The sequence below is a fragment of the Anopheles stephensi genome, chromosome 3 (assembly GCF_013141755.1).
Source record: "Anopheles stephensi strain Indian chromosome 3, UCI_ANSTEP_V1.0, whole genome shotgun sequence".
Classification (NCBI taxonomy): domain Eukaryota; kingdom Metazoa; phylum Arthropoda; class Insecta; order Diptera; family Culicidae; genus Anopheles; species Anopheles stephensi.
Window position 1 is genome coordinate 7,014,228 of NC_050203.1, and position 26,060 is coordinate 7,040,287.

General features: G+C 48.2%; 6 protein-coding genes across 8 annotated transcripts; 3 read left to right on the plus strand and 3 right to left on the minus strand.

Moving 5' to 3' along the window:
• Nucleotides 1-20: 20 nt before the first annotated feature.
• Nucleotides 21-2,530, minus strand: LOC118510431 (putative protein TPRXL). 2 transcript variants are annotated; one of them, XM_036052207.1, is made up of 3 exons: nt 891-2,526; nt 545-813; nt 21-422 (listed from the first exon to the last, which is right to left on the minus strand). In XM_036052207.1, exons 1-3 carry the CDS (start codon nt 1,027-1,029, stop codon nt 414-416), a joined length of 417 nt encoding a protein of 138 aa, XP_035908100.1. In that variant the 5' UTR covers nt 1,030-2,526; the 3' UTR covers nt 21-413. The 2 variants fall into 2 exon arrangements, with proteins under 2 accessions (XP_035908100.1, XP_035908099.1); XM_036052206.1 differs by having other exon boundaries at nt 25-813; nt 891-2,530.
• Nucleotides 2,531-8,637: 6,107 nt separating this feature from the next.
• On the plus strand, nt 8,638-13,002 carry LOC118510433 (toll-like receptor 13). 2 transcript variants are annotated; one of them, XM_036052210.1, is made up of 5 exons: nt 8,638-9,249; nt 10,608-10,737; nt 10,812-12,280; nt 12,352-12,479; nt 12,541-13,002. In XM_036052210.1, the coding sequence occupies exons 1-5, from the start codon at nt 8,653-8,655 to the stop codon at nt 12,728-12,730; spliced, it is 2,514 nt and encodes an 837-aa protein (XP_035908103.1). In that variant the 5' UTR covers nt 8,638-8,652; the 3' UTR covers nt 12,731-13,002. The 2 variants fall into 2 exon arrangements, with proteins under 2 accessions (XP_035908103.1, XP_035908104.1); XM_036052211.1 differs by lacking the exon at nt 8,638-9,249 and adding an exon at nt 9,277-10,511.
• Nucleotides 13,003-14,376: 1,374 nt separating this feature from the next.
• Nucleotides 14,377-15,233, plus strand: LOC118510434 (glycine-rich RNA-binding protein 3, mitochondrial-like). Its single transcript, XM_036052212.1, has 2 exons — nt 14,377-14,516; nt 14,673-15,233. Exons 1-2 carry the CDS (start codon nt 14,508-14,510, stop codon nt 15,018-15,020), a joined length of 357 nt encoding a protein of 118 aa, XP_035908105.1. The 5' UTR covers nt 14,377-14,507; the 3' UTR covers nt 15,021-15,233.
• A 969-nt stretch (nt 15,234-16,202) lies between these two features.
• On the minus strand, nt 16,203-17,059 carry LOC118510435 (glycine-rich cell wall structural protein-like). Its single transcript, XM_036052213.1, has 2 exons — nt 16,920-17,059; nt 16,203-16,763 (listed from the first exon to the last, which is right to left on the minus strand). Exons 1-2 carry the CDS (start codon nt 16,926-16,928, stop codon nt 16,416-16,418), a joined length of 357 nt encoding a protein of 118 aa, XP_035908106.1. The 5' UTR covers nt 16,929-17,059; the 3' UTR covers nt 16,203-16,415.
• Nucleotides 17,060-19,995: 2,936 nt separating this feature from the next.
• On the plus strand, nt 19,996-20,651 carry LOC118510445 (keratin, type II cytoskeletal 1-like). The gene is made up of 2 exons (XM_036052242.1): nt 19,996-20,127; nt 20,199-20,651. Exons 1-2 carry the CDS (start codon nt 20,119-20,121, stop codon nt 20,607-20,609), a joined length of 420 nt encoding a protein of 139 aa, XP_035908135.1. The 5' UTR covers nt 19,996-20,118; the 3' UTR covers nt 20,610-20,651.
• Nucleotides 20,652-22,598: 1,947 nt separating this feature from the next.
• Nucleotides 22,599-24,304, minus strand: LOC118510442 (loricrin-like). Its single transcript, XM_036052240.1, has 2 exons — nt 24,159-24,304; nt 22,599-23,522 (listed from the first exon to the last, which is right to left on the minus strand). Exons 1-2 carry the CDS (start codon nt 24,165-24,167, stop codon nt 22,731-22,733), a joined length of 801 nt encoding a protein of 266 aa, XP_035908133.1. The 5' UTR covers nt 24,168-24,304; the 3' UTR covers nt 22,599-22,730.
• Nucleotides 24,305-26,060: the final 1,756 nt, after the last annotated feature.

A 26,060-nucleotide genomic window follows, 5' to 3' on the forward strand; every position in this document is an offset into this window, starting at 1 on the left:
GAACGCAACACAGCGCCGCATTACTACGATGAAAACCGGTTTATTCTGATGAGCAAAAGTATCACAATATGGTTGAATGAACGCTTATAAATACGTGCTGTAAGGTACGCCAATAGTAAGGATGAAAAACAAAAGAAAGCAACAAACGAAACTGACGAATAAATTTAGTTTGGTTTTCGCTTTTGGATGCGCGCCTTGCCTTTTTCCTTTCCTCCACCCTCTCTCTCTCACTCTCTCTCTCCCTCTGTCTCCCTTTTCTCTGCCCTGTCCTGGGTTCTCCAGGATTTCGCCTCTCCAGAATTTAGTGCACATAGTTCGCCAAAAACGACAATCAGCCTCACAATGCAACGAGTTCCGAGCGGTTTCGGGAGGGGCGTTAATGCACCACGCCGCCACGTGTTCGCATCGCCACGCTAATGGACCTGAAATTTTGCGAAACTCAGTTTTCAGGCAGTGGATCATCGAGATCGTCCAGCGACAGGTTTGTCTTGGATGGGGCAGACGTGGTCGTGTCAGTCGTTTCGGACGAAGATTGAGAACTCACCGGCGTTAGCGAACCGGACACTTTCAAGCTCCCGGTGTACGACGTGGACTTCGAGTCGTCCGACGACGAGTGGCTGCTCGAGTAGGACTTGTACGCCGGATAGGACGGGTGGGAGGAGTAGGATTTGGAGGAGGACGTACTGTCCCAGCCCGAGGAGCTGTGCGAGTTGCCCGAGTTCTTGGCCAACAGGAGCAGCTTACCGCCACCGATACCGAGCGCAATGCCCTTCACGACCAGCGCACCAATACCCGCAAGCCCGGTAAAGATCACTGCAGGAAGAGAAAGAAAGCCGGGATCGTAAGCGAGAACTGGCCGGGTGAGTCTGTGACTCCGCTCGCTTCCCTACCTGTCTTCGGGTCGATGTGGAAGGCAGACTCGGCCGTTTCGAGATCGTTCGTATCATTGTCCTGTTCCAGCTGTTCACTCCACACCAGGCCGATGATCAGGATCAAGAGCAGGGTGCTGCTGCTGCCGAACAGTTTCATTCTGCTGCTGGTAATTTGCTTCACAATAATGCACACAAAACAAACACGCACAATGCACTCGAATGCAACGTCAAACACTTGAACTCGCTACCGTAAACAGGGCTGCGACTGTCCTGATGATGTATCTGCAGGAGGATTAATAGTGTGCCGAACGATCGGATCGAGCAGAGGATCAACACTGTACACAAATCACTGCCGTGCTGCTGCGAGCGACTGACCCGAGGTTGACCATCAATGTAGCTTTTTATACGACGCAAAGCAGCAACAGCAGCATCATCTTATCGACCAGCGCGGTTCAGCCCAGCGCGATCGCGCACGCCGTTCGAGGATCCTTCAAAACGCACCGGCCAGCGTACAGCCCGTGGAGCGTGAGGCGCCGCGCCGCAGTGAGTGGGGATGAGTGACGATTTGGCCGAATCGAAAGAGGTGCATTAGGAGCGTCCACTAGACGCGGACATTCGGGGTTTCGTATTTTGGGTGTCGCGGTGTTTCGCGCCGTTCGCAAATGCGATCGTCCACAACTGGGGCGAATTTTAAAACAAGGAAGTGTATTGGCGTGAAGGCTGGTTTTTTCTTTGTCGGGCCTTTGAGGTTATGTTATTGGTCGGCCATACCCCAATTATATTGCGCTCTGGGACAGTATTAGCTGGCCAAGAGGTTTCAACACCAACACCTACTACGGAGAACGGCTTTGACAGGACAGCGTGTGACATCGCGCGGTGACCTGAATAAAAAAACCGCCACACACACACGGTTGACCCACTAAGACGAGCCACCAAAAAGCGATGACCCATTAGCATTATGTCGATAAGGTGGAGATGGCTCACTCCCCGAGCTGCACATAACAAGCCGTGATCGAGAGTGTTCACGACGAGTGATCGACCTTGGCGTACTGGAGTCGCTGGACCTGCCATTGCCCTTTGAAGCATCCAACCGCCCGCAGCCCGCGCAGCTCGGTTCATTTGCCAAATTCTTCTGCCCCAACACAGCTTCGTCCGCGGGATTCTCATCGAGAGGATAACGTTGGGCAATGGTCGTCGATAGTCGTGAAGGACCCACCGCCACCTTCAACGAGCGCCCAACCATTCCCCAGAAGGATACTTAACCTGAATCAGCCCCGAAGGCACGTCCCGCCAACAAGGGTGCAAGAAGCATCCCGAAGTAGTATGCTTTGCCGCCACGCGCTTACTCATCATCTGCCCGTGGCCGTTAGTTTCCGTTAATTGGCAGGCTCGCCGGGCCATAATGATTGCATTTGGAGAGCACACTCACTCGAGTTTGTTGTTTTCGCTGCTGCTCGACGGACGCCGATGGGAGGGAGTTACCAGTTACCAAACTGCAAACTGCGCCACGCGGGTACATAATCGGTGACTTCAAGATCGCAACGCTGCAACGCACCACAGATTGAAGGTTCCCGATAAATCGGAACTTTGTTCGGAAAATTACTGACCTGTGGCCGAGGTGCGATCTCGCAAGGGTGTGTGAGTGGGGTGCTGTTGTTTAATAATTACTGTTTAGTATTATAGTATTGTCGTGTGACTGGCATCTTCGGGCAATGGGTGAGGTCGCCCGTTCAAAGCCCCATCTCTTCTACCAGGGTAAGGTGGCATAGGTTTGCTGTCAAATTAGCTTCACGCCACGATTGCGATGCACAATCGGCTTGGTGGTGGCATATGAGCAGCGTTTCGTTCCGATGATCACACGGCTGACGCCATTTCACGTTGTCACCGACCTGCCTGCGTGCAAGATAAGCGAACGAAGTAGGTTGTGACCGGGTGCGTCCACAAACTAGTTTTTGTTCCAGCTGTTTGGGGGTTTTGCATATTTGTGATCCGTATTTCGACGGATGTAATGCAATCGAATAGGGGTCAACGCTTCAAGTTGGTTGAACTCCTGGCCGATTATGTGAATGGGAAAATACGTCGACAAAGTTCAAGAAAAGATGGTCGAAGCTTTGGAGAGTATTCTTCAAGCATGGTTGTGGAGGTAATACTCTCGATCTTTCCTTCTGCTTCAAGACGGCTCACTAGCGAGACGGGTCGTGCGATAATCTAGTTCGAGCATAATTTATTCCACACGGTTATATAACGCATCGCTGTGACTCAATGTGTCCTTGAGTTTTCTATCGTCGGTGGTAAACCTTGAAAAGGCACCAGCTGGTTGATGAACCGGGTGGGTGCTAATAATGGCCCAGTTAAGGGATTTTTTTTCGTGAGGGATGGATCATGCTCATTTTCATATTATGATCGTATTGGTATTGGGTTGAGATGCATTTGGAAAGTTCAATGGATTGCATTGGACAAGCTAGTTAGTGTAAGGTAGGTGAAGCAAGAAATGAAAGTTTATATTTGCTCCAACGCAGATGTACGAAATTGTTATTTTATTTACTGCATGCAATATTATTTTTATGGCAGTAAATTTCAAGCCGACTCGGAAATTTAAGATCCTCGCTTGAAACTGGACTCTGGACTGTTGAATGACGGAACGATACCCGGGATAAAAAGGTCTTCACGCCGATTTCTGCAAATATTTATTTTTAAATTTTAATTTAATTTTAAGCAGAACGTTTAGAGTCTATAAGATATGTTCTGGTAGTATAGTGATAGCGTCGCCGATCGTCACACGGCATGATCGATGATCAAATCCTATCTGGACCGTTCCTCCATAGTGAGGACCGATTATCTGACTCTCCATCTCTCTCTCTCTCTTCTTGGCTTAACGACCACTGGCTGGCCTTCTCTGGCATAGTTCGATAGTTAGTCCTCACACTATGGGGGAACGGGCCAGATGAGACTTGAACCCCGGTCCTGCCGTGTGAAGACCAGCGCCGCTGTCGCAACTACCTTGCGTCGATATATGCCTTTGACGTGGTATTATTTGATCTAGAAGGCCTTGATATAGCCGGCATGATCACACAAGTCGTTAAGTCAAGAAGAAGCAGCTAATCAATCGAAAAGAATCCTCGACATAGAAACATCCCATGCTCTCATATTACGCCTCGGAATAAAAATCTGTGGCCATACTCGGTAGAAATAGGCAGCGAACATGTGCTTGGTTAGTCACCAATATCTCGATAGAGATTGAGTCCTTCACATTCACCGATAGAAAGAACATCAAAGGATATTATATTAGATAACGATGAGCGGTGATGGGCATTAGCTCAAGGCGAGAGAAAAAAAATGAATAACTTTTGGGGAAATATATTCACCGATTTTTTTTTCTTGATCGTTCAACGGATGCGAAGATGTGGAAAAGGACATCAAGATTCGAAAGCGGATCTTCCGGCTAGCTGACTTTGGTGCGCCGTGGAGGTCAGGAAGTTTTTGAATATCGATGTCGCAACTTTGTTCGAGGTGATCGACTCATGCGATGCGTGGAGGAGTGTTCGGTCGGTTCGGACTCGCTCACCCTGCCTCTTTACACTCAGCGAGCTACCCGTGTGACCGTTTGAAGTTTAACAATCCCAAAACTTGGCGATAGAATTGAACCTCGATTCTTGTTCGCGTGTGCATATTCTACCCAGCCACCGCTACACGGTCCACGGAACCTTGAAACCGGAGGCGCAAACAAATTTACAAACCTGCTAATGTATACAGCCAATTACGTACGATCAACAGCAGCACCGTTGCACACCTATAGGGGCAGACGTTGGGCCATTCAGCGAAATGGGTGCAGTGTCGGAGTGTGCGGAAAGCGCTAGGCAAATTTTGAATCAACACAATTCCGATCGCTCAACAGCTGAACTTCATTCATTCGAGTTGAAGCGATGGGTTTTGAAGGCACGTTGGGTACAACCGAACTCACCAATTCCGTTGCAACAAAACACGGCCACACTAGTTAGCACTAGTGTTTCACACTTCAAAGCGCCAAAACCCTTGGGCTTGCGGTTGCGAATTTCTAAGCCTTGCGTTATGCAATGGGAACAACAACAAAAAAACACACTGATAAAGCTCCCATTTCCGTCGCCTGTGTTGCGTGTGCGAGAAAGCAATAATATATCTTCATTAAATTTTACGACCTCAAAATTTTACCCAAAAAAATGTTTGGAAAAGGCAGAATGCTAAAAATAGCAACACGGCGCATGGTGTGTACCGTACGGGGGACTTATGAATCCCTTCACTTCGTTTGTGGTATAGTAAAACATAAGGCGCTCATTTCTTCTAAAACTACCCCAATCTTAAGCCTAACCCCCCCCACCAAGGCAGGGAAGGTTTTAGTTAAGCCGATTCCAGTTTTTTTTCTCTCTCTCAGGGAATCCCCTCGATCTATCATAGCTGCGTGTCCCAAATCAGTGAAATATTTATAGTATTGGTGGTAACATTTGATTCCAAACACAAATACACCATATTGACGTCAAACGCAAAGAAGCAGAAAGAGGTTCGTCGCTTGTTGCCAGTTCGGTTGGCAGGTAAGAACGAATGGCTTTACAGCACTGCCCTAATGCCACTAGAAACAATGTCGTAATCATAACCTGTACCTGTGACTGTGCTAACAAGCCAGCCACTCCATGTTAAGCATGGGAAAACAAACCAGCCCCCAGCAAAACCCTGCCGCGCGTAACACCAAGAATGCGCCGATGCATTTAACCGTGCAATCGTCGTAGTAAGTAAATGTTTGTAGTGGTGCGATACACATTCGTCAGCTGTTTTTGTATGTGGTCTCTGTCTCGCACTCCGTTGCTAGGTTGTACCGTTTCCACTGCCAGCGCCTACTACTAGCCGTGCCTACTACTATGATTTGTTGCTGTTTCCTTTCCATTTGGAATCTCTCTCTCTCTCTCTCTCTCGCTCTATCTCGTGCACCTTTTCACTCTGTTTCCCTGACACTAACTCAGATCTCAGCGCTACTTCCCGTCACATCCGCACCGGTTTCTTTGCGTTTCGCGTTCGCGGTCGTCAGGTCCACATAAATGCTCAAGGTCGCCACCGTGTGCCATCGCCTGCAACAGCGAACGGAATAGTTGTAGCAAGTGTTAGAGCGAGAGAGCGCGACGTTGTAGTTGGCTGAGAGCGAACGGATCCAAGTGAAGCGTGCGTACGCGCACATGGTTCGGTGTTGCGTTTTTTCGCGGTTCACCATCAGTTCGCGCCGTTAGTTCTTCGTAGATCGACCGCTTTCCGTCGTCGTTCTTGGTTTCGTTCGCTGTCGGCGGAGATTTAGAAGCTTTGCTTCCAGCGTGTAGGTTTACGAGGACGTAGGCGATCATCATCAACATCACCATGTGTACTCGTGATATGTGTTCGGTAAGTAGCTGCAGAGGGTGAATGCTTCAGAATATTCCCTAATCTCAAATTCCATCCCCCAAAACAGCAAACGTTGATCACCGTGGTAGATGGGCTGGTCAACGCTACAAAGTCGACGCTCGAGTTTGCCGAGGCCAACAGCACCTTGATCGAGTTGCCCAACCAGTCTGACCTCTCCGGCGGGCTCGTTCCCGATGCAATCGTCGACGGTTCCTTCGATCTGCTAGTGAAGAAGTTTTGTAAGTCCCCAAAAGTCCCTGTTGCAGCTTTTCTTCAGGATTGCTCACCTTTTCACCTCTCTCTCTCTCTCTCTGTCCAGTTCGTGACCCTCGTGTTCTTCATCTATCTGGTGCAGATCGTTAGGTTCCTAACGCTGCCGCTGCGCGATCGGCTCGAGCAGCGCGAGGAAGCGCAACGCATCAAGCGCATCTGCATGATCATCGTCAAGGCCATCCTGTCCGGGAGCGCAGGCTGCTGAGCTTCTGTTGCGTTTGCGTGTGCGTGTGCGATCAATCTGCATCTTGGAAGAGTTCTCCGTGTCCACTTTTGCGTGATGATGGACACAATTAAAGTGTCATTGTTTTACCAACTCCGAGTTGCGGTTGCAGTGCTTCCTTATGACATCGACCGATCGTGAGCGAATGCGTGTGTGTGCGTGTGTTTTATGATGCAATTTCCTCACACGCAGCATGTGGCCGTTAGTGACCGGCGTGCGGCCGTACGTGCGACCGTTTATTACAGAAACGTGCGTTGAAGCTTAAAAAATGAACTCCTACCCCTATCCACCCTACCCTCCAACCGTCGAAACGGGGGTGAAAAGTGTGCATGTGTGAATGCGTGTGTGTGTGTATGTGCGTATTATTTACAGTTCCATAAGCATAGCACGTGAATTAATTCGAAAGTGACATTTTTGATACGTCGTTCGGCTGCTGGTTATGTGCCAGTCCCGCCTGGGTTTTGTTTTAAATTTGCCCTTGCTGTGATTACGAAAACACACCGAAGCTTTAGTGGCTTTGTTTTGGAAGTTGATCGTGTTTTGTTTTTTCGTTTTTCCCGCTTCAACGTGACCCAAAAGTGATACAACACAGGAGCGTTAGTGTAAGCGTTAGATGTTAAGCCTTCACTGTACGTGACACCCGGGGCTGTGCTATCTGAAACACACACGAGACCGTAAGGGAAAGAACTAGTTAGCTACCGCTACTCATTAGCTGTAAGGACTTTACCAACAAAACAGTACGAGACTGAGGTAAATGCCACTGCCATGCGGGGGTGTCGAGTGAACCGAAACGAACAGTGCAAGTCACTGCAATAAATAGAAACAGGTGTACTGTTCGAATGTTTTCGCTCGCGTTTCATAACGTGAAACGAGCGTGAAACGATATCGTAAAACCCATTACGAAAGGAGTAAATAGCGATCGTGCGTTACCAAGAACCGGCCAACTTTAAGTAAGCAATCGTGTGGAAATTAGGCCTCCTCCTGAGACGCGCCCATAGTCCGAAAGTGCAGCGAAACTCACCCTATGTGTTGGTGATCTCGTCGATAAGCAGATGCTTGCTTCCCTTGGATCCGGCTTGGAAAAGATGATCGCGCGCGTTTCATGAACCGGTTCTTATTGGACGGGAGGAAGGCCATGGACACGTTGACATTGGAAACCGAACATCCTTGTCCGTGGACCGATCGTGAGGAAACAGTGGAAAAGTGAATGCAAGATAGGGAGTTATAAATGCAGTCATTAGTATGCAGTCAAGTCATAAAGTGCAATGAACGGATGAAGTCACTCGGGGTTTGATCGGGACAAGACATGATGGTGAGAACTAGAAGAGATAATAAAGAGTGTACAAGATGAAAAAGGAGCGAAGTTTATAGATGAGATTGAGAAATTGATACAGCGCGATCAAGAGCTGTAAAGGTGGTCTTTGGTCTGAGCAGTTCCCAGATTTGCAATTGGTTTATGGATGGCGATGGTGTAAAGGAATACACTTACTGCTACCACGATAGGTAATTGGTATTCTAAAGTAATCACCCTCCTATCGCAGTTTATCACCTCCACAAGCAGCTGAACAGTCGTCGAGGTAAACAAATCCCCCAACAGGTCGGTAAACAACACCCTTCTTCTTGATAGCGAGAGAGAGAGAGAGAGAGTCCCATCGATGGGACCGATTGGCGAACGCGCTATCGGTAGATTAGAGGTGATAACTACCTAAAAGAGCGCTATAAAAGTGCTTCACGATAAGACGGAACCCTATAAATGATTCCTGAACTAATCAAGCCCTTTTTCTAACCGGATAACATCCTCGCGAAGGCAGAGCTTCTATGACGAGCGTGGTCCTGCTTCGGTCTTGGACACTTATCAGTGGTCCCGTCTATCGCTATCAGATAATGCACCATTGGTTACGCACCGTACTGACCACCGGTCCGCGCCAATCAGCCCCGATAACGACCCGACCCGTATCGACCGGACGTCGAAGCTGGTTATCACCGCCCGGCCGGACTTCAGTTGCTTACCAACGGTACGTCCGGCAGGTTGGTAGCGCATCGTATCGAATGGAAATAACCGAGTCCTACCGGAACCTTATCGCGCTCGTCATCCTGCTGCTAGTGCTGCCCGAAAGTGTGTACCGCGCGGGTCGTTCCGGGGGGGCGACAGCCACGGCCGAAGACCCAACCGACTGTGATGTGCTCGGTTGTGGTGGCAGCTACGCGTGTTACGGCAATGGTTGGCCCAACTATTTGCCCCACCGGCCGGGCGAACGGTACAACATCCCGCTGAACGCCTTCCACGTGGGGTCAAGCTTGCAGCAGGGCCAGCCCGAATGTTTGCTCGGCAGCGCGAACAACTATCTGCCGTGGGTGACACAGGATGGAAGGCTTACGGTGCGCCCGGGCCGGCATGCGCTCGATATGTCGAATTTGCTGCTGAACGATCGCGGCTTCACCAGCTTGGTGCAGAGTGTCAGTGCACTGGTGCCACTTGAAGTTAGTATCCGGTGGGAAAGAATTCCATGACGCGTTTGTCATCGTGCAATGAAGAGTGCTCTGTAGTACGTAAGACGCGCCTGCACGTGTACGGTGAGGTGAATGTGTCGAGTGTGTTGCCGCGGGCGTCACTTACAAACGCGTCTGCGTCCGATGTGATTTGATGCGTGCGCGAGCGGTGTGCAGATTCTGGAAGCTCTGTGCAAGTGACATGGGCTCACAATCAGTGCTTTGGAGCTATCGCCGGAAAATGATAACGAGCGAATGTTTTTTGCTTGCCGTTTTTTTGTTATTCGTTTTTATCAAAGGTGTTAACAAGCCAGGAGGAAGAAAGCAAAGCGCAATTAACCGTTGGAAGAAGAAGGGCGCGATAGGGGAGGAAAAGGGAGTTCCGTTCGATAGACGATGCTTGATGATGATGATGCTTCGATTTCGATTTCCGTAACCTTGGCAACGAGTGTAGCACATTAACGAGTTGATCTGTTGGTGGCGCGGCGCGTGCGTGATTTCGTGTGTGAGAGAGAGAGCGAGAGTGAGGGAAAGAGCTGGACGGAGAGTTGAAACGGTTGATAGGGAACCGGTTAGAGGAAGAAATTGGATAAGAGCTTCATTTGTTATATTTCTTATCACAAATTTCAAAACAAACGTCGCCATTATATTATTCTTCGCTTGTCTGTTTCTGACCGATACTCGTGCTCTCATGCCAGAGTTCGCATTATATGATCGAGTGCTACGCTACTGGATGTACGTAATCCAACCGACCTACCAGAGACAAACATTCCACCCAAAGCATCCACTTGTGAATGTCTCAAAAATAAGCTACTTGAACTACGATCCACCAGGGCAGGAAGAAAGTCCTTTAAAGCCGTGCTGAAGAAATCGTAGACTAAACCAAATCACCCCGGAAGATAACATTCATCCGCAGTAGCGATCCAACCGGAGCAGAACAGAAAATAAGTAGAAATCCTTACGCGTGACTTGAACTATTTTTTTTTTCTTCGCCTAGCTCCACTAGGGCCGTGCCGTGCCGTGCTCACCGCTATACTTGGTGCCTCTGATACGGTTATCGATAATCTGTGCGAATTAGCGCTATCTTGATGAGGGATTAACCTGACAGACTTTCGTGCACCGTTTCGAACGGGTTGTACGTCGTGTGGCCATTCGAACGGCGGAACCCCAAAAAGCAGGGATCCTAACGCCCGGTAATCTCCGGCAACCGAAAACAATCAATCGTGTTAAGTAAAGCATCTACGCGGGCGCGTGTGCGTGTTCTTGTTTTTTATTCGCGTGTGACTTTTAACAGTAGGTAGATCAAGAGTGCGTCAAGTTAATTCGAATACTTCAATCGCCCCCAACAGGACGTGCAACATCTCTCACTGGCATACAATGCTCTAACGCTCGTCCCGTCGCCCTCGCTGAAGAAATTCCCAAACGTTCGTCTACTCTCGATGAGTGGTAATTTCTTTACCGAGTTCTATGATCACTCAGGTAAGTGTGTATCGTGCTCAGGAAACTGTCTACGTCATGCTGACTTTGTCGTTTCCGCTTGTCCACAATTTCAGCCGAGCACAACAGGCTACCGCAACTTACAAAACTGCGCGTGCTCGATATGCGAAACTGTAGCCTCCGGACCCTTCCACCCGACTTCTTCAAGAACGTTAATCTACAATATCTCTTCCTATCGTTCAATCACATCACAACGCTCCCGCCCGAGATCTTCTACCCGCTGCGCAGTTTGCTCCACCTAGACCTGTCCAACATGGACACGCGCCGCGTCGGTGAGGAGCGCATCGAGAATCCGTTCATGAAACTGATCGCCGGTGTCGATCTTCACCAGGACATGTTTTTCCCACTCATCAATCTAGTGTTTCTCGATCTGTCCAACACTCGGCTCGAGTACCAGGCGTTCATTGCGCTGCGGTCGGTCCAGCGGCGGGTGAAGTACGTCAGCTACTGCAACATCGGGCTGCCCGCGATCGTGGACTATTTGTTTCTGGCGAAATCGATCGAAATGCTTGACATTTCGTACAACGTCGGCGTAGCGCAATCGCTCCACTCGGCCAGCTTCACACTGCTGGCCAACAGCATCGAGGTGCTGTACTTCAAAGACTCGATGGTGCAGCAGCTGAACTGGTTGGCTCCGTTGCAGAAGCTGCGCGTGTTAAACCTGCGCGGCAATATACTGCGCATGCTGCATCGGGAAAGCTTCGCCAACTTGAGCAATCTCGAGCAGCTGGATCTAAGCTACAACTACATCTCGGCCTGGAACCAGCAGGTTTTTACCTCGACCGAGGCACTGGAGAGCGTAAATCTGCGCAACAACAGTATCGTCATACTGACCACCGATATGCTGTACGATTTCTCACGCCTGTCGGCGATGGGCCTGGGTGGCAATACGATCCAGTGCTCGTGTAACTACGTCAAGTTTTTGCGCAACATTCTCCACAACAGGACGGATGTGCCGGGCGCGTACACGATTTCGGCGGAACCGTTGATCGTGGGTAAGCATGGAATCGCTCCCAGCGTTCCATCGACCAAGCTTTCGCTACAGCACGTTCAGCTGTTCGATTACGATGAGTCGGAGTATCTGTGCATGAACTTTACCAGCAATCAGAAGCTCGATCCGCTGGAACTGGTCGACTGTATGATACCGGACGATGAGCTGATCAATGCGGATCTGCCGGAGCTGGAGGCACCGGTGGAGCAGGAACATGTCAGGAACTATGCACTGGTGTACATACTGGTCAGCGTTGCGGTGAGCTTCCTGATCGTGTGTGGGGTCGGGCTGTTCTACTACTGGTTCCACATAAAGTACTTCTTCAAGATCATTAAAAACTCGGCCGTGCTAAGCTTCTTTAACGACGACAAGCTGTATCTGGACAAGAGTGGACTGCTGAAGGAGGCCGACTTCCACTACGATGTGTTTGTCAGCTACAGCAATGCGGATCGGACGTGGGTGCTGGATCAGTTACTCCCGAACATGGAGGGTGTAAGCCAGATCAATCTGTGTTTGCATGAGCGGGATTTTGAGGTGCGGTTGAACAAGGCTTTCAAGGATTGATTCAGATAGGTCGTGATTAATACTCGATCATTGTTTTGCAGGTTGGATACGGAATTTTGGAGAACATAATTTCGTGCATGGACCGATCGCGCTGCCTGATGCTGATAGTGTCCGAAAGCTTCCTGCTCAGTCACTGGTGTCAGTTTGAGATGCATCTTGCTCAGCATCGGTAAGAATGGCTTGTGTTTCTTTGCTTGATTGGTAATATTAATGCTACGATCTTCTTCCAGATTGCTTGAAACGCGTAGAGATGAACTCATCCTGGTACTCCTTGAGGACCTTCCCAAGCGCAAATGTCCCAAAACGCTCAGCTATCTGTTGAAAACGAAAACGTACATCAAATGGCCAACGAAATCGGCCGACGAGCAGTTGCTGTTTTGGAAGCGATTGCATAAAGCGCTGCTGGCGGCAAAAGGATAGCATACTGTCAGGCGCAGCAGATGTGAATTCACCACCGAAGAGCGTTATTCACCACGGCAGAATTCACCGCTGTAGAACAGTTTCGAAAGCGAATCGTGTCGAAGCGGTTGGAGTGCTTAATCTACGTACAACATAAATTGTTAAATATAAATCACACACACACACACACGCACTGCTCATTATTGACATGTTTTGTATACTGCATCTCTGCTGAAGGAATATTTTCTTTAGCTTAATAAATAGTTTTGTTAATTTTAATCTGTACAAACTTCGATTGTTGGTAGTTTTATCACCACAAACAACGAAACAATACACCATCGCTGACATTATCGATCGTAGTAGCCCACGCACCGGTGGGAAAATATGTTTTATTGCACATCATAGACACCAGTGGTGAAAACAACATCAAAACGACCGGCGCGAAACGCCCGCCACGCATGATTCAAACGACTTCAACGCATAAACAAACGACGAACCTCGCTCGCACGTTGCCCTCGCGGACGCCAGCCGGCTTGTGACTGCGGCTTGTGAGTTTGTTTCACTATGCAGATTTAATAAGCCGGTTCCGTACACACGCGCTGGAGACTCTGTTCGGCTTTGTTTTGATTGCGTTTCGCGTGACGTCGGTTGGGTGCGAGCTCTCGACGCCTCGGAGGATGAATCATTCTGGACGTCAACAAACAGCTGATATGGAGTGGTGGTTGTCTATTTTCGATACGAATTGCAACACAAATCGATATCAAACATCTCAACTCCTACGCCCAGTTTTAAGAGGACCATCTGGCATTGAACCAATTTCGGTGATGTTTTCTTATAAATTCAAGCGTTATTTCAAAACAACTGAAATAAGCATCGTTGAACCATAAAACCTTCTCAAGCTTGTGATTCTATTTCTCCGCTTCATTCTCTTCTTCGTTTGAAGTTCTTCCCCGCAAGCCATTGAACCTTTCCTTAACTACTTCGGGACTTGAGAGCCAACCTCATCAACTGCCGCTTCTGGACGTTTGTGTGGATATTTTGCTCACTCATGCAATGACAGAGCCGGGTCATGCTGGAGTCTTGCAAAGTCGGTCACTTTGATCACGTGAAGGTGGCGGTGAGCTGCTTTTTATTATCTCCCAAACTATTATCACCATCATATAGGTTTTTGCTAATTTATTGTGATTTATGGATAGTCGTTATTGGTTTTACTAAGCGTTAGTTTCTTCAAGACGACGTTCCTGGTACCCTTCAACGGCACATTACAACCGATCAGATTCCTCTTCCTGGTTTCCTCGCGTGAATGCTCTCCCTTCACTCATTCCAATTCCTCGCTTCCATCTTCTTTCAATTCTCTCCTCCTGTTGGCACTCATTTATCTTCTACACGCCACTTCTTGTCTCTTGTTCTCTCGTCCCGACTAGCTTTTCCCTCTGCTTTCACGTCCAACAAGATCGATTCCGCGCGCATCTTTCTTCTGCTGAATGGCCCCACCCGCAGACACAGGCAGTCGGTAAACATCCACCGCACAACATCCCACATCTTCCTCCCCGGGATTACTCACACGCGTCCGCCTTGGAAAACCTGTAGCTGTGTGGCCCAGACGTTGTATTTCGCGCCCCACGGGTTTGGGGATTTTTGGCGATTATTGTTTGGGTTGTTTTGTTTGGCGTATAAATAGTACAACGGGCCGTTCGGGTAGACACAGTTAAAGTTCGACACTCGTCAAAGATACAGTTCGTGCAGAATTCCCTCGTGAGACAGGTGACAATCAGGTCCAACGACAAGAATCCCAACCATGTTCAAGGTGTGTAACGTGCAGTGCAAACAGACCGCGACAGACGATTCTTTGGCCAGCGTGATTTAACTGTGGCGTGTGACATGTCTTCAGTTGCGCCAACAAGTGATGAGCTAAAGTGCTAGGCGTTAATAGGACGGTTTTCTTGATCCCTCACCCACACAGCTAGTTGCCGTGTTAAGCTGCCTGGTGGCGATCAGTCTGGCCATGCCGGCTGCGGAGCTCTCGCAACCGATTGCAGCCTCGGAAGTCGCCCAGAACGGTCCAGCGGTGTTGGTCGTTCAGGAGGACAGTGATGATCTGGCCGGTGCCGAGACGGCTCACCACGGATATGGAGGCTATGGTGGATACGGAGGCTATGGCGGTGGCTTCGGAGGCGGCTATCCGTACGGTGGTTATGGTGGCGGATTCGGTGGAGGTTATGGTGGCGGCTTCGGAGGATTCGGAGGAGGCTACGGACACGGCGGATTCGGTGGATACGGTGGCCATGGACACCATCACCATCACGGATAAGAACCCGACGCAAGATCACGCCAACTCGATTCAACCCATCTGTTCTACCTCACTGTGATCAACATCCAACCAAGTCCATTGGAGCTCATGCATTTATCCGACAGCGTCCGACGAGGACGTCGCCATGACCATCGATCGCCCGAAATGTTATTTATTACAACTGGATACCATCTTGTATTGCGAATAAACGTTCACCAGTTTTAAGCATAAAAATGAGATTTATATCTGTTTTATTTCGGTTGCGAACGCACCGTACAAATGTATTCGTTTACACTTGGCTCTTGGTCTACTGAAAGAACATACAGACGCGGTGGTTAAATCGAATCAACATTAGTCAATACACAGGTCCATTTCACATGACTGGTCTGATTATTTATATACACATTACGAAATAGGGGTATTTGAGCAAAACAAATTGATAATGATAATAATTTTGGCAATATTAAACTTTTTCGATAAAAATCGATAATATGACTAGAAAAGTTTGTAGCAGGAAAATTGTCTATAGGACAATAAAAGGGAGATTTATATAGACTGTACTAATCATTTTATATCCCAATTAAATATGTATGCTTAATGAGATTCCTCACTAGTATTATAACTTATATATATATATATTTTTAATGTATTTGTTCTTAAGTATTATGGCTAGATACTGCACTTCCACTAGTTTTATTTTATATGATAAAATGTATAAAAATAGTATAAAAATATGATCATTATTTTTTTTTTAATGTAAGCTAAAATTAGTTCAAATATATACATATTTATCACAAAAATAATTTAACCACTACTTACAATAAATAAGATATAAATCGCAGCCTTGTTAAACCCAGAAGAGGACAGAGACCTTACTGATTAACTGGTTTGATGAGTATGTTAATTGAACAGCTTTTAGGCTAATGAAATTAACAACTTTTTGAAGAGGTTTTATGCTAATGAGTTCCTCAGGATTTGACACAGGAAATAGCAATAAATTACTATCACAAAACCTCTTTGTGCTAAAGAGATCAAAAGCCATCAAGAGCCTTAGCCACTTTGGGAATACTTGAGCATGTAAACCCGGTTTAATAGCTATTGAAGGAATCTTAAAAAGAGTATAAGTCCTAACCAAATTTTTCTTCACACGAAATCTGCCACGAAATCAGCCAATTAAATGTGATGAATAAGAAGCAAGTTTCATTTTTATGCTTAAAACTGGTGAACGTTTATTCGCAATACAAGATGGTATCCAGTTGTAATAAATAACATTTCGGGCGATCGATGGTCATGGCGACGTCCTCGTCGGACGCTGTCGGATAAATGCATGAGCTCCAATGGACTTGGTTGGATGTTGATCACAGTGAGGTAGAACAGATGGGTTGAATCGAGTTGGCGTGATCTTGCGTCGGGTTCTTATCCGTGATGGTGATGGTGTCCATGGCCACCGTATCCACCGAATCCGCCGTGTCCGTAGCCACCTCCGAATCCTCCGAAGCCACCGCCATAACCTCCACCGAATCCGCCACCATAACCACCGTACGGATAGCCACCTCCGAAGCCACCGCCGTAGCCTCCGTATCCACCATAGCCTCCATATCCGTGGTGAGCCGTCTCGGCACCGGCCAGATCATCACTGTCCTCCTGAACGACCAACACCGCTGGACTGTCCTGGGCGACTTCCGAGGCTGCAATCGGTTGCGAGAGCTCCGCAGCCGGCATGGCCAGACTGATCGCCACCAGGCAGCTTAACACGGCAACTAGCTGTGTGGGTGAGGGATCAAGAAAATCGTCCAATTAATGCCTAGCACTTTAGCTCATCACTTATTGGCGCAACTGAAGACATGTCACACGCCACAGTTAAATCACGCTGGCCAAAGAATCGTCTGTCGCGGTCTGTTTGCACTGCACGTTACACACCTTGAACATGGTTGGGATTCTTGTCGTTGGACCTGATTGTCACCTGTCTCACGAGGGAATTCTGCACGAACTGTATCTTTGACGAGTGTCGAACTTTAACTGTGTCTACCCGAACGGCCCGTTGTACTATTTATACGCCAAACAAAACAACCCAAACAATAATCGCCAAAAATCCCCAAATCCGTGGGGCGCGAAATACAACGTCTGGGCCACACAGCTACAGGTTTTCCAAGGCGGACGCGTGTGAGTAATCCCGGGGAGGAAGATGTGGGATGTTGTGCGGTGGATGTTTACCGACTGCCTGTGTCTGCGGGTGGGGCCATTCAGCAGAAGAAAGATGCGCGCGGAATCGATCTTGTTGGACGTGAAAGCAGAGGGAAAAGGTAGTCGGGACGAGAGAACAAGAGACAAGAAGTGGCGTGTAGAAGATAAATGAGTGCCAACAGGAGGAGAGAATTGAAAGAAGATGGAAGCGAGGAATTGGAATGAGTGAAGGGAGAGCATTCACGCGAGGAAACCAGGAAGAGGAATCTGATCGGTTGTAATGTGCCGTTGAAGGGTACCAGGAACGTCGTCTTGAAGAAACTAACGCTTAGTAAAACCAATAACGACTATCCATAAATCACAATAAATTAGCAAAAACCTATATGATGGTGATAATAGTTTGGGAGATAATAAAAAGCAGCTCACCGCCACCTTCACGTGATCAAAGTGACCGACTTTGCAAGACTCCAGCATGACCCGGCTCTGTCATTGCATGAGTGAGCAAAATATCCACACAAACGTCCAGAAGCGGCAGTTGATGAGGTTGGCTCTCAAGTCCCGAAGTAGTTAAGGAAAGGTTCAATGGCTTGCGTGGAAGAACTTCCAGTGAAGAAGAGATTGAAGGGGAGAAATAGAATCACAAGCTTGAGTAGGTTTTATGGTTCAACGATGCTTATTGCTCTTGTTTTGAAATAACGCTTGAACTTATAGGAAAACATCACGGAAATTGGTTCAATGCCAGATTGTCCTCTTAAAACAGGGCGTAGGAGTTGAGACGTTTGATATCGATTTGTTACGCAATTCGTATCAAAAATAGACAACCACCACTCCATATCAGCTGTTTGTTGACGTCCAGAATGATTCATCCTCCGAGGCGTCGAAAGCTCGCACCCAACCGACGTCACGCGAAACGCAATCAAAACAAAGCCGAACAGAGTCTCCAGCGCGTGTGTACGGAACCGGCTTATTAAATCTGCATAGTGAAACAAACTCACAACTCGCAGTCACATGCCGGTTGGCGTCCGCGAGGGCAACGTGCGAGCGAGGTTCGTCGTTTGTTTATGCGTTGAAGTCGTTTGAATCATGCGTGGCGGGCGTTTCGCGCCAGTCGTCGTATTACATTATTAATGTTGTTTACTCCAACGCCATCTGTGATGTGCAATAAAATGTATTATGCCAATGGAGCATGGAGAAGGGCTACTGCGATTCGGACCAAGCAGTGATGCTAGCAACCGACATAAACCTGAAAAGATGACAACAGAATCCGTGGAGGAGACTTGGTTTTCGCTGGTTTTTGCGGTCGCTTCTCACAGAACCGTAAAGATCCGGTGCGATTGATTTGTTTGCACTTTAAATCGTCGAATCACTCACAAAAAAAAATCCTGTTTACTGTTTCCGTAGGGGTTTTTCCCGAGCGTAACAATGCATGGAATATGGTTGTGGCATCTTCAGAACTGAGATATTCGCATCCCGACCGTTCTTTTGGGAAGCACCTTGGAAGAGAGAGAGAGAAAAAAATCTCGATTCAATTGCGCAACATGTGCAAACAAGTGGGTGGCTAATGAAGCCTCAAAGGGCTCGAGCGCGTACTAAAAACTACAGCTCTTCAGGGCCAGTCTTAAAAAAGGCACGATTGAATGATCGTAATGACTGTTTAAGTGATTGTGTGTGTGTGTATTGTCACTCTTCTTCTTAACCCTAGCCACCCTGGAGTGTGCTGTTAATGACCCAATAGCATCCCGCGAATCACAAACACACACACACTCGATCGATGGCCCATTCGCTTACGGATGTAGCTGATCGTTTTTTTGGAAAGAACGTTTGATAATGATCGTTTTTTGTTTTGTTCCGATCCGATTCGAGCTCTTCTTGAGCGGAGGCCAGAAGGTCGGCAAACCGGTGGATGAGCCGCAAATAATGAGGTGGAAATGAAGCTCTTCAAAGACACACTACACAAAGACGGACTTGACAGACCGCAATGATGTCGGAGATGTCGTGTGGAGCTTTCGTCGGATCAATCTCGTGCTGTGTTTTGGGCGATGTGTTTTGCCTTGTAACATGTCTTATCGGGGATCCAATGGGCTCAAAACACACTTTGGCACCGTTTTGCTTCTCGGTGGTGCGTCTTCCGACGAAACGACGCAGGGCGATCTAGGATGGAGTTCTGCTACCGTGACGAACCGAGACATTCGGTAGCGATGATTCGCAAAGGTTCGCACATCATCGTTGATGAGTTCTTTTTAATTTGTTTTTCGTAAGTGGGACCGTTCTGACGGAATTATCTTTCTTAGCCGGACGGTTCGAAGGGGTTTTTTTGAAGATCCGTGCGAACGAACCTGTCATCAGGAATTAATAAATGGTTGATAAATAGAAATTGATTGCAAAATAATAACAATCCTCAAACTATAAAAGGGGAAATAATTTTAAAGCTATAATTTAAGCTAAAATCACCACTTCTGGTTGCCTCCTTCTGGTTATTTCCATCAACACAATAAACTGGAGAAAATGTTCCCTTGATCGTCGAACCGGCGATCCCGGCGAAGATTAAACCCGGTTTGGGTGGATACGACGATCGCTACCGACCGACGAAACCGTACCTAAATTGATCAAAGGAAGATGATTTTCCAATCATGCCTCGAGAGTGTTGCGGATTTATTTTAATTCTTCGAGCAAATATAGAAGGTGGAATGGCCTGTTTGGGTGAGCGAAAGAGAGAGAGAGAGGGCGAGAGTTCGTTTCTCGTTTGATCATCATTCATTTTACACTTAACGCTTTTCAATCGAATGCGTACTGTGACTTTCGATATTTTCGGGACCTGGAGTTGGCCACCGGGAAGCCATCGGGAAGAATATATATAAACGCGCTGGAGGTCAGATCGGCAGCGATTAGTTGTGTTCTGAACGTTCAAGGTGTCTGAGGAGTTTGAGTTCCAAAAATGAAGAAGGTAAGCTAAATCAGATTCTTCATCATTACAGATCGTGTGGATTATTCGATTCTAATTCTGATTCATTCCAGGTTCTGCTGAGCTTCTGTGCCGTGTGGTTCTTAACAAATGCTGCCCCAACGCCGGAAGATCCTGCCAACACGGTGCAGGGAATAGTACCGGTCCAAAACAGTCCTGTAGTTATCCTCGACTCCGATACTAACTTACCCGAAGAGGTCGATCTGGAGGGCGCAGAAGCAGCTCACTTTGGTTACGGTGGAGGCGGCTTTGGACGTGGTGGTGGGTTTGGTGGTGGATACGGACACGGAGGTGGCTTTGGATTCCGTAAGTTTGGCGGCTTCGGAGGAGGTGGCTTCGGCGGACATCATGGGTTCGGAGGTGGCTTCCCGGGCCATGGGTTCGGTGGGTTTGGAGGGGGTGGTGGTGGTTTCGTCGTTGGCGGAGGCTTCATCAAGGGTGGCGGATTCTATGGCAAGAAATGATCGTCCGAGTACAAAATAAAGTTTAATTAAGAATAACCCGTAGGTGGTGCGCCTTCTCGTGGTGTGTGATTGAACCGTGTCCGGACGGACGGATTCGCGAATGGACTAGGAAAACCGGTCTCTGGTGGTCGGGTCTTTTAGCACCATTTTTCCACCCGGGAGTTGCGGTACAAATTGCTCACCCTGACCTCCTGGCCGGGTACGGTACGTACGTTGGAGATTCTTCTTTATTTGTGCCATCTTCACCGTCGCCCTTAAAATCGCTTACCATGCTGGCAGATTCTATTTCCCATCCCCCATTCATCATCAACACAGCAAAAGTTTTTGCAGGCATCGTCAGCCTCACCGTTCGATATGAAAAACGATTTTAAGCACAGTTCAACCGCGTGGGCTTCGTTGTGATTGCTTTTTTTCCCTATCGCGCAATGCTTCGCCACTGTTGGGATGGCTCGAGTGCGCAAACGCGAATCCACCGCTTGGGGGCTAGTGAAGGCGAACGAGAATATAATCAGATGCAAATTAACTGTTTTACTGCTGTTTTGCATCGGGCGAATAACATAAGCGAATGGTGAACTAGTCACAATAAAACACTGATTGCATACTAACTAAACTGCTTCGGAGCGGATTGAAAGGAAGATGGCTTCATATTCACACAAATCATCGCACCTGAACTGCTTTGAAGTATCGACAAGTGTTAGCGGTAGGGTAATAAAACCCACACATAATATGTAACATCGAACAAAACCACCAGAAGCATGAGAAAAAATAATGACACTCGTTTTTAGTACACGTTTTAGTACAAGCAGTTGGTGTTGATTTCAAGCTAATGGCATAGTAAGTAAATTAATTTGAACGAATATTTTGCTAAGTGTAACTCAAAAAACTTAAAATTAGTTTCTATAATTAACTTACATAAAATATACAAAAATAAATGAACATACCCATCATCAGACGAAACATCAGCCTCAAATGATCGCATCACGAGCCATGGCGATCTTAAGCTCTGTTTTTATCTGTGAATAAAAGAATGAACAGTAGTGTAAATAGATAAACAGGCGATAAATAATTTTTTTTACGTTTTTTTGAGGCTTTAAACTGACCCCAGCTCTATACTTCCATCCCCATAACTCACGGCCGTTCAGCGTTCAGTAGTATCGTTGAAATCGGCGATTGCATACTTTCAGGCGTTTAACGATAAAAATTTGAAAAAAATCGTTCCCAACTAATTCGTTACTTCGATCTTAAACTCAATTTAAAATTCACGTCGCCCCTAAGTATCTTGCCATCTAAGCCTGTTCCCCAAGTCGTATCTCATACAGGTGAATGTTCATCAACCATGACTCATTTACATGACACGTTACAAGATCAATATTTGCAACACCAAAAGTAATACCTGCCGACTCCCTGACGGCATTTATTCATCACCCGGAGATCAGATAGCAGATCAAACAATAGCGTGCCTGTCGCACCTGCGCACTTCACCGTTTGCGATACATCAACGATGATACGATAGCTGCGGCTAAAACAAAACTCACCAAAGCCTCGTTTACCTTTCTGTCCGGTGCATTCAATTACACTTCTTAACATTTCAAGCAAACGCAACATAACGCCAGAAGCACCGCGAGTCGCTTCTCCAGCCACGGCTCATGCGATCCTCCCGGCTCCCGAGCGCTCAATTTGTCAGCCGCTCAGATCATTATCGTGGCATTCATTAAAAAGGCAAAAATAATAGCATAATGCTATCGACCGGTGGTGATCGCTTGGCCCACCGCCCTTTTTGTGCCCCGATTCACAGCTCGCCGTTCGGTGCATCTTGCGATCACGGGAGTGGCGTGGACTTGGCTCCGCCCGGAACGGATGTCCCGAATGGACGGGCATTAACATTTTCACACGATTCACGGATAGTGCGCGGTACGTGAGCCCGATCGGCTGCGTAGTTAACGAGATCTTCCAGCAATCGATGAAGGTAAAAGGGCCAAGAAGCGCGGGTAGTTTTATGTACAAAAAAAGCGAATGGTATTGCGCCGTTTTTATTTCAAGATATCAACAAGAACTGTTTCGCAACAGTGCTGGGGCAGTAGTTGAGGGGTGCTTCGGATGTTGAGGGACGTACGCCACCGTTTACCAAGCGCTGGAACCGCTCCAGCCGCTTCCTCCGGTGGACCATCCGCTGCCACCTCCGTAGCCGCCGCCTCCCGAGGACCAGCCCTTGCTGCCGCCGCTCGATGGCCAACCCTTGCTCAGACCGCCCGACGACCATCCGCCCGATCCTCCCAGGCTACGGCCCGAGCTCCAGCCACCGCCTCCGTATCCACCTCCCAGTCCGCTACCGCCCGACGACCATCCGTGGCTTCCACCGTATCCGCCGCTACCTCCCGACGACCATCCCTGGCTTCCTCCGTATCCGCCGCTACCTCCCGACGACCATCCCTTGCTCACACCACCCGACGGCCATCCACCAATGCTGCGACCACCGCCGCCCGAGCTCCAGCCGCCCGAGTGTCCACCACCGAGACCGCTGCCTCCTCCAACGGACCACCCGCTACCGCCTCCATATCCACCGCCGAACGACGAGCCACCGCTGGACCATCCCTTGCTGCTTGGCCATCCACCGCCACCGCCTCCGTAAGAGCCACCGCCGCTGGACCAACCCTTGCCCAGTCCGCCACCGCCGCTGGACCATCCCTTGCCGTATCCGCCACCACCACCGCCGCTGGACCATCCACCACTGCCTCCGTGTCCACCACCGCCGCCGGACGAGATGATGATCACCTTCTTACCGCCGCCACCTCCATAGCCACCGCCGCCGCTGCTCCAGCCACCACCACCACCGCCTCCCCAGCCAGTTTCAGCCGTTTCCAGGTCGGCCGAACAGAGGGCCACCGCCACCAGGCAGCTCAGAACGATCGTTTTCTACGGCAATCGGTGGTAACGAGAAATCGAAAGCATTGATTAGCGAAGCGGATTACACAACAGATTGGGGTTTTTTTTAGAATGGCTCGCTCCAGTTTCTGTTCCGGGGAGAGACTTCAATTATCAATTAAGTGAGACGACCATTTCTTGAGCTATAATTGAATCTACCAGGCGCGAAGAAGCGAAGTTAGAACGATTTCAACATTTTGTTCAGGGGGATTACGTTAGAAGAACTGGATTGCTTAAGTTGGACCTTTCTGTCCAGACAATGTTCCAAAAGCCTTTAAAATCCTCAAAACCTTGCAAAGATATCTTGCCCAGATATGTCAGACGAAGGATTTTTAGGAACCTGTTCCAGGTTAAGCAGAATCTCTTCTTCCTAGAATAACTAAGAACAGAATCCTCTAACTTCAATTCTTGACCTCCTTGTAAAGCTGCAAGACTTCATCTCAAGAACTCTGTAATATTTCATTCAGAGCTCAGAACCAACAAGGCTCAATGTGCTCTCTGTAGTTAAAAACTTTTGTACACTCAATCGATATTTCTTCTCGTTCCCAGTCATGCACTGAACAACAGAACGGAATTCCTTATAATGTCTTTTATCGCCCACATGGCTCACAACACTCCAAAACGCACCTTGAACATCCTCGGATACGGATGCACTCAACGCCACTGGACGCAACTACACTACCAAGCTTCTGCTCGACTCGGATGCTGCTACTCGGATGAACTACCCAAGTACACTATGCGTCTAGTGGAAGCGGGTGCCGGCTTTTATAGTCAAAAATAACGTTGAACCCGGCGCACCGGCTACCACCACCTGCCCGAAGCACGAACACTTGCTGCAGATGCTGAAGTCGACCGCCACGGTCGCACCGCTCCCCTCTCCCCGTCCCCCTCCCGGTTGCAACAAAGAGCTTCCTTCACAGAGATCCGCAAGATCACAGGGCGAACTACTGCGTTCACTTTTAGTACTCCAAGCCAAAGCCCCCTCGTCACATTGCCTCACGCCTCCCAAAAGCGTCGGGCGAATCGTCATCATCGCACCGAGTTGCCCTCTCTCTCTACTGAACAGCAGCCGTCGAGTGTAGCTGGGAAGCCCCCGAAATCAACCGTGATCGAATCCGGCGATACTCGCGTGCAAAATTGGCCCCACAATGGGGTGACCCCCGGGAGCATTTGAATCGTCGGCGGCGCCTTCTGCTACGCCGGCTTCAAGGAAGCTTCATCTTTTCCACGGCTTCCTTGTTGATAGAGCAGGCAAGAATGATGGGCTGCTGAAGATCGCGCGATCACAAGAGAACATAATTATTAGCTCACAAAAAAGCCAGCTCACAAGTTGTTCAGTCCTGTAGCCGTATCCTGACGAGTTCCGTAAGCGATCGATCGATGAGGTTGCTATTATAAGAGCGTACCCGAGCGTTATGGTTTATTTACGCAGTCAATTAGACGAGAAGTTGTTGGTGGCTGGAGGACGCTCTGTTCCTGCTCACACATGCTCACATAAATCAATTATCGCTGTATCGCAGGAAACGGTTCGGTTGGTCAGCTTGAAACTGATCATCCTTTTGGTCATCCCCGCTCATCATCAGCCGGAACGGGAACGAAAAGTGAATGTTATTTGCATTCGACCAACGCGAAAAAAAAGCAAAAATTGCATGACGACCCACTGGACGAACGAAGGATGGATTTCTGATTGATTTTTGCAGATTTCCATTCTGTCTCTCTTCTGTCTTCGTTTAGTGCTCTTCTTCGTAAGGGTAAATGGTGATCGACACCCGTTTAATGACTTCCTTACTGCGTTTTCGTCATCGCCGATTTCAATCGCGAGCGGTTTTAGTTGTTTTTAACCACTTCTACATAAATTCACCCAAACACAAAAAAACTCGCAGCGCTTCGCACTAAATGAACATAAATCTGTAAACAGTAATTTTCAATCGAAATCCAACGTTCAAAAAGGGAGGTAAGCAGGTTTTAAAATCAATTTGGTGTGTTCTGTGGTCTGCCACAACACTGTAAGAGCTAATTGATCAAATTATACACTTCCACCGGGTAGAGAGGGTTTGGGTACTCGCAATTCAAATATATGTACGCCCAAATCGTGCGCCCGATCGATCTTGGTGGCACTCGGCTTCTAATTCGCCTAGATCGCAATCCATCATCGATCGTGAGCTTCAAGTTATCCACACACACACACACAGAGAGAGAACTCCCTTAATTAAACACCTGATCAGAGAACGCGGGAGTTTTTGGACGACTGGAAGAATCGTATGCCGTGCCGTTATCAAGGGTACACGGACAGAGTCGCCGCAAGTGAACGGGCATAATTTGTACTTTCGTTCAATTGATTCATTGGCAGCTGGTAGGTACAGCCGCGGTCGTCTATATTACGCGATCGCCGTACCCTTTCTCGGCACTCGGGGTTTTTGGGCACCGTTTTAAATGGATCATTTATTTCTGTTTCCCCGCTCGGTACGATTGCAGTCGCCAGGAAAGAATTAAAGTACCTTTACGTGCCTCCGGTTTTTGTTGGCATTG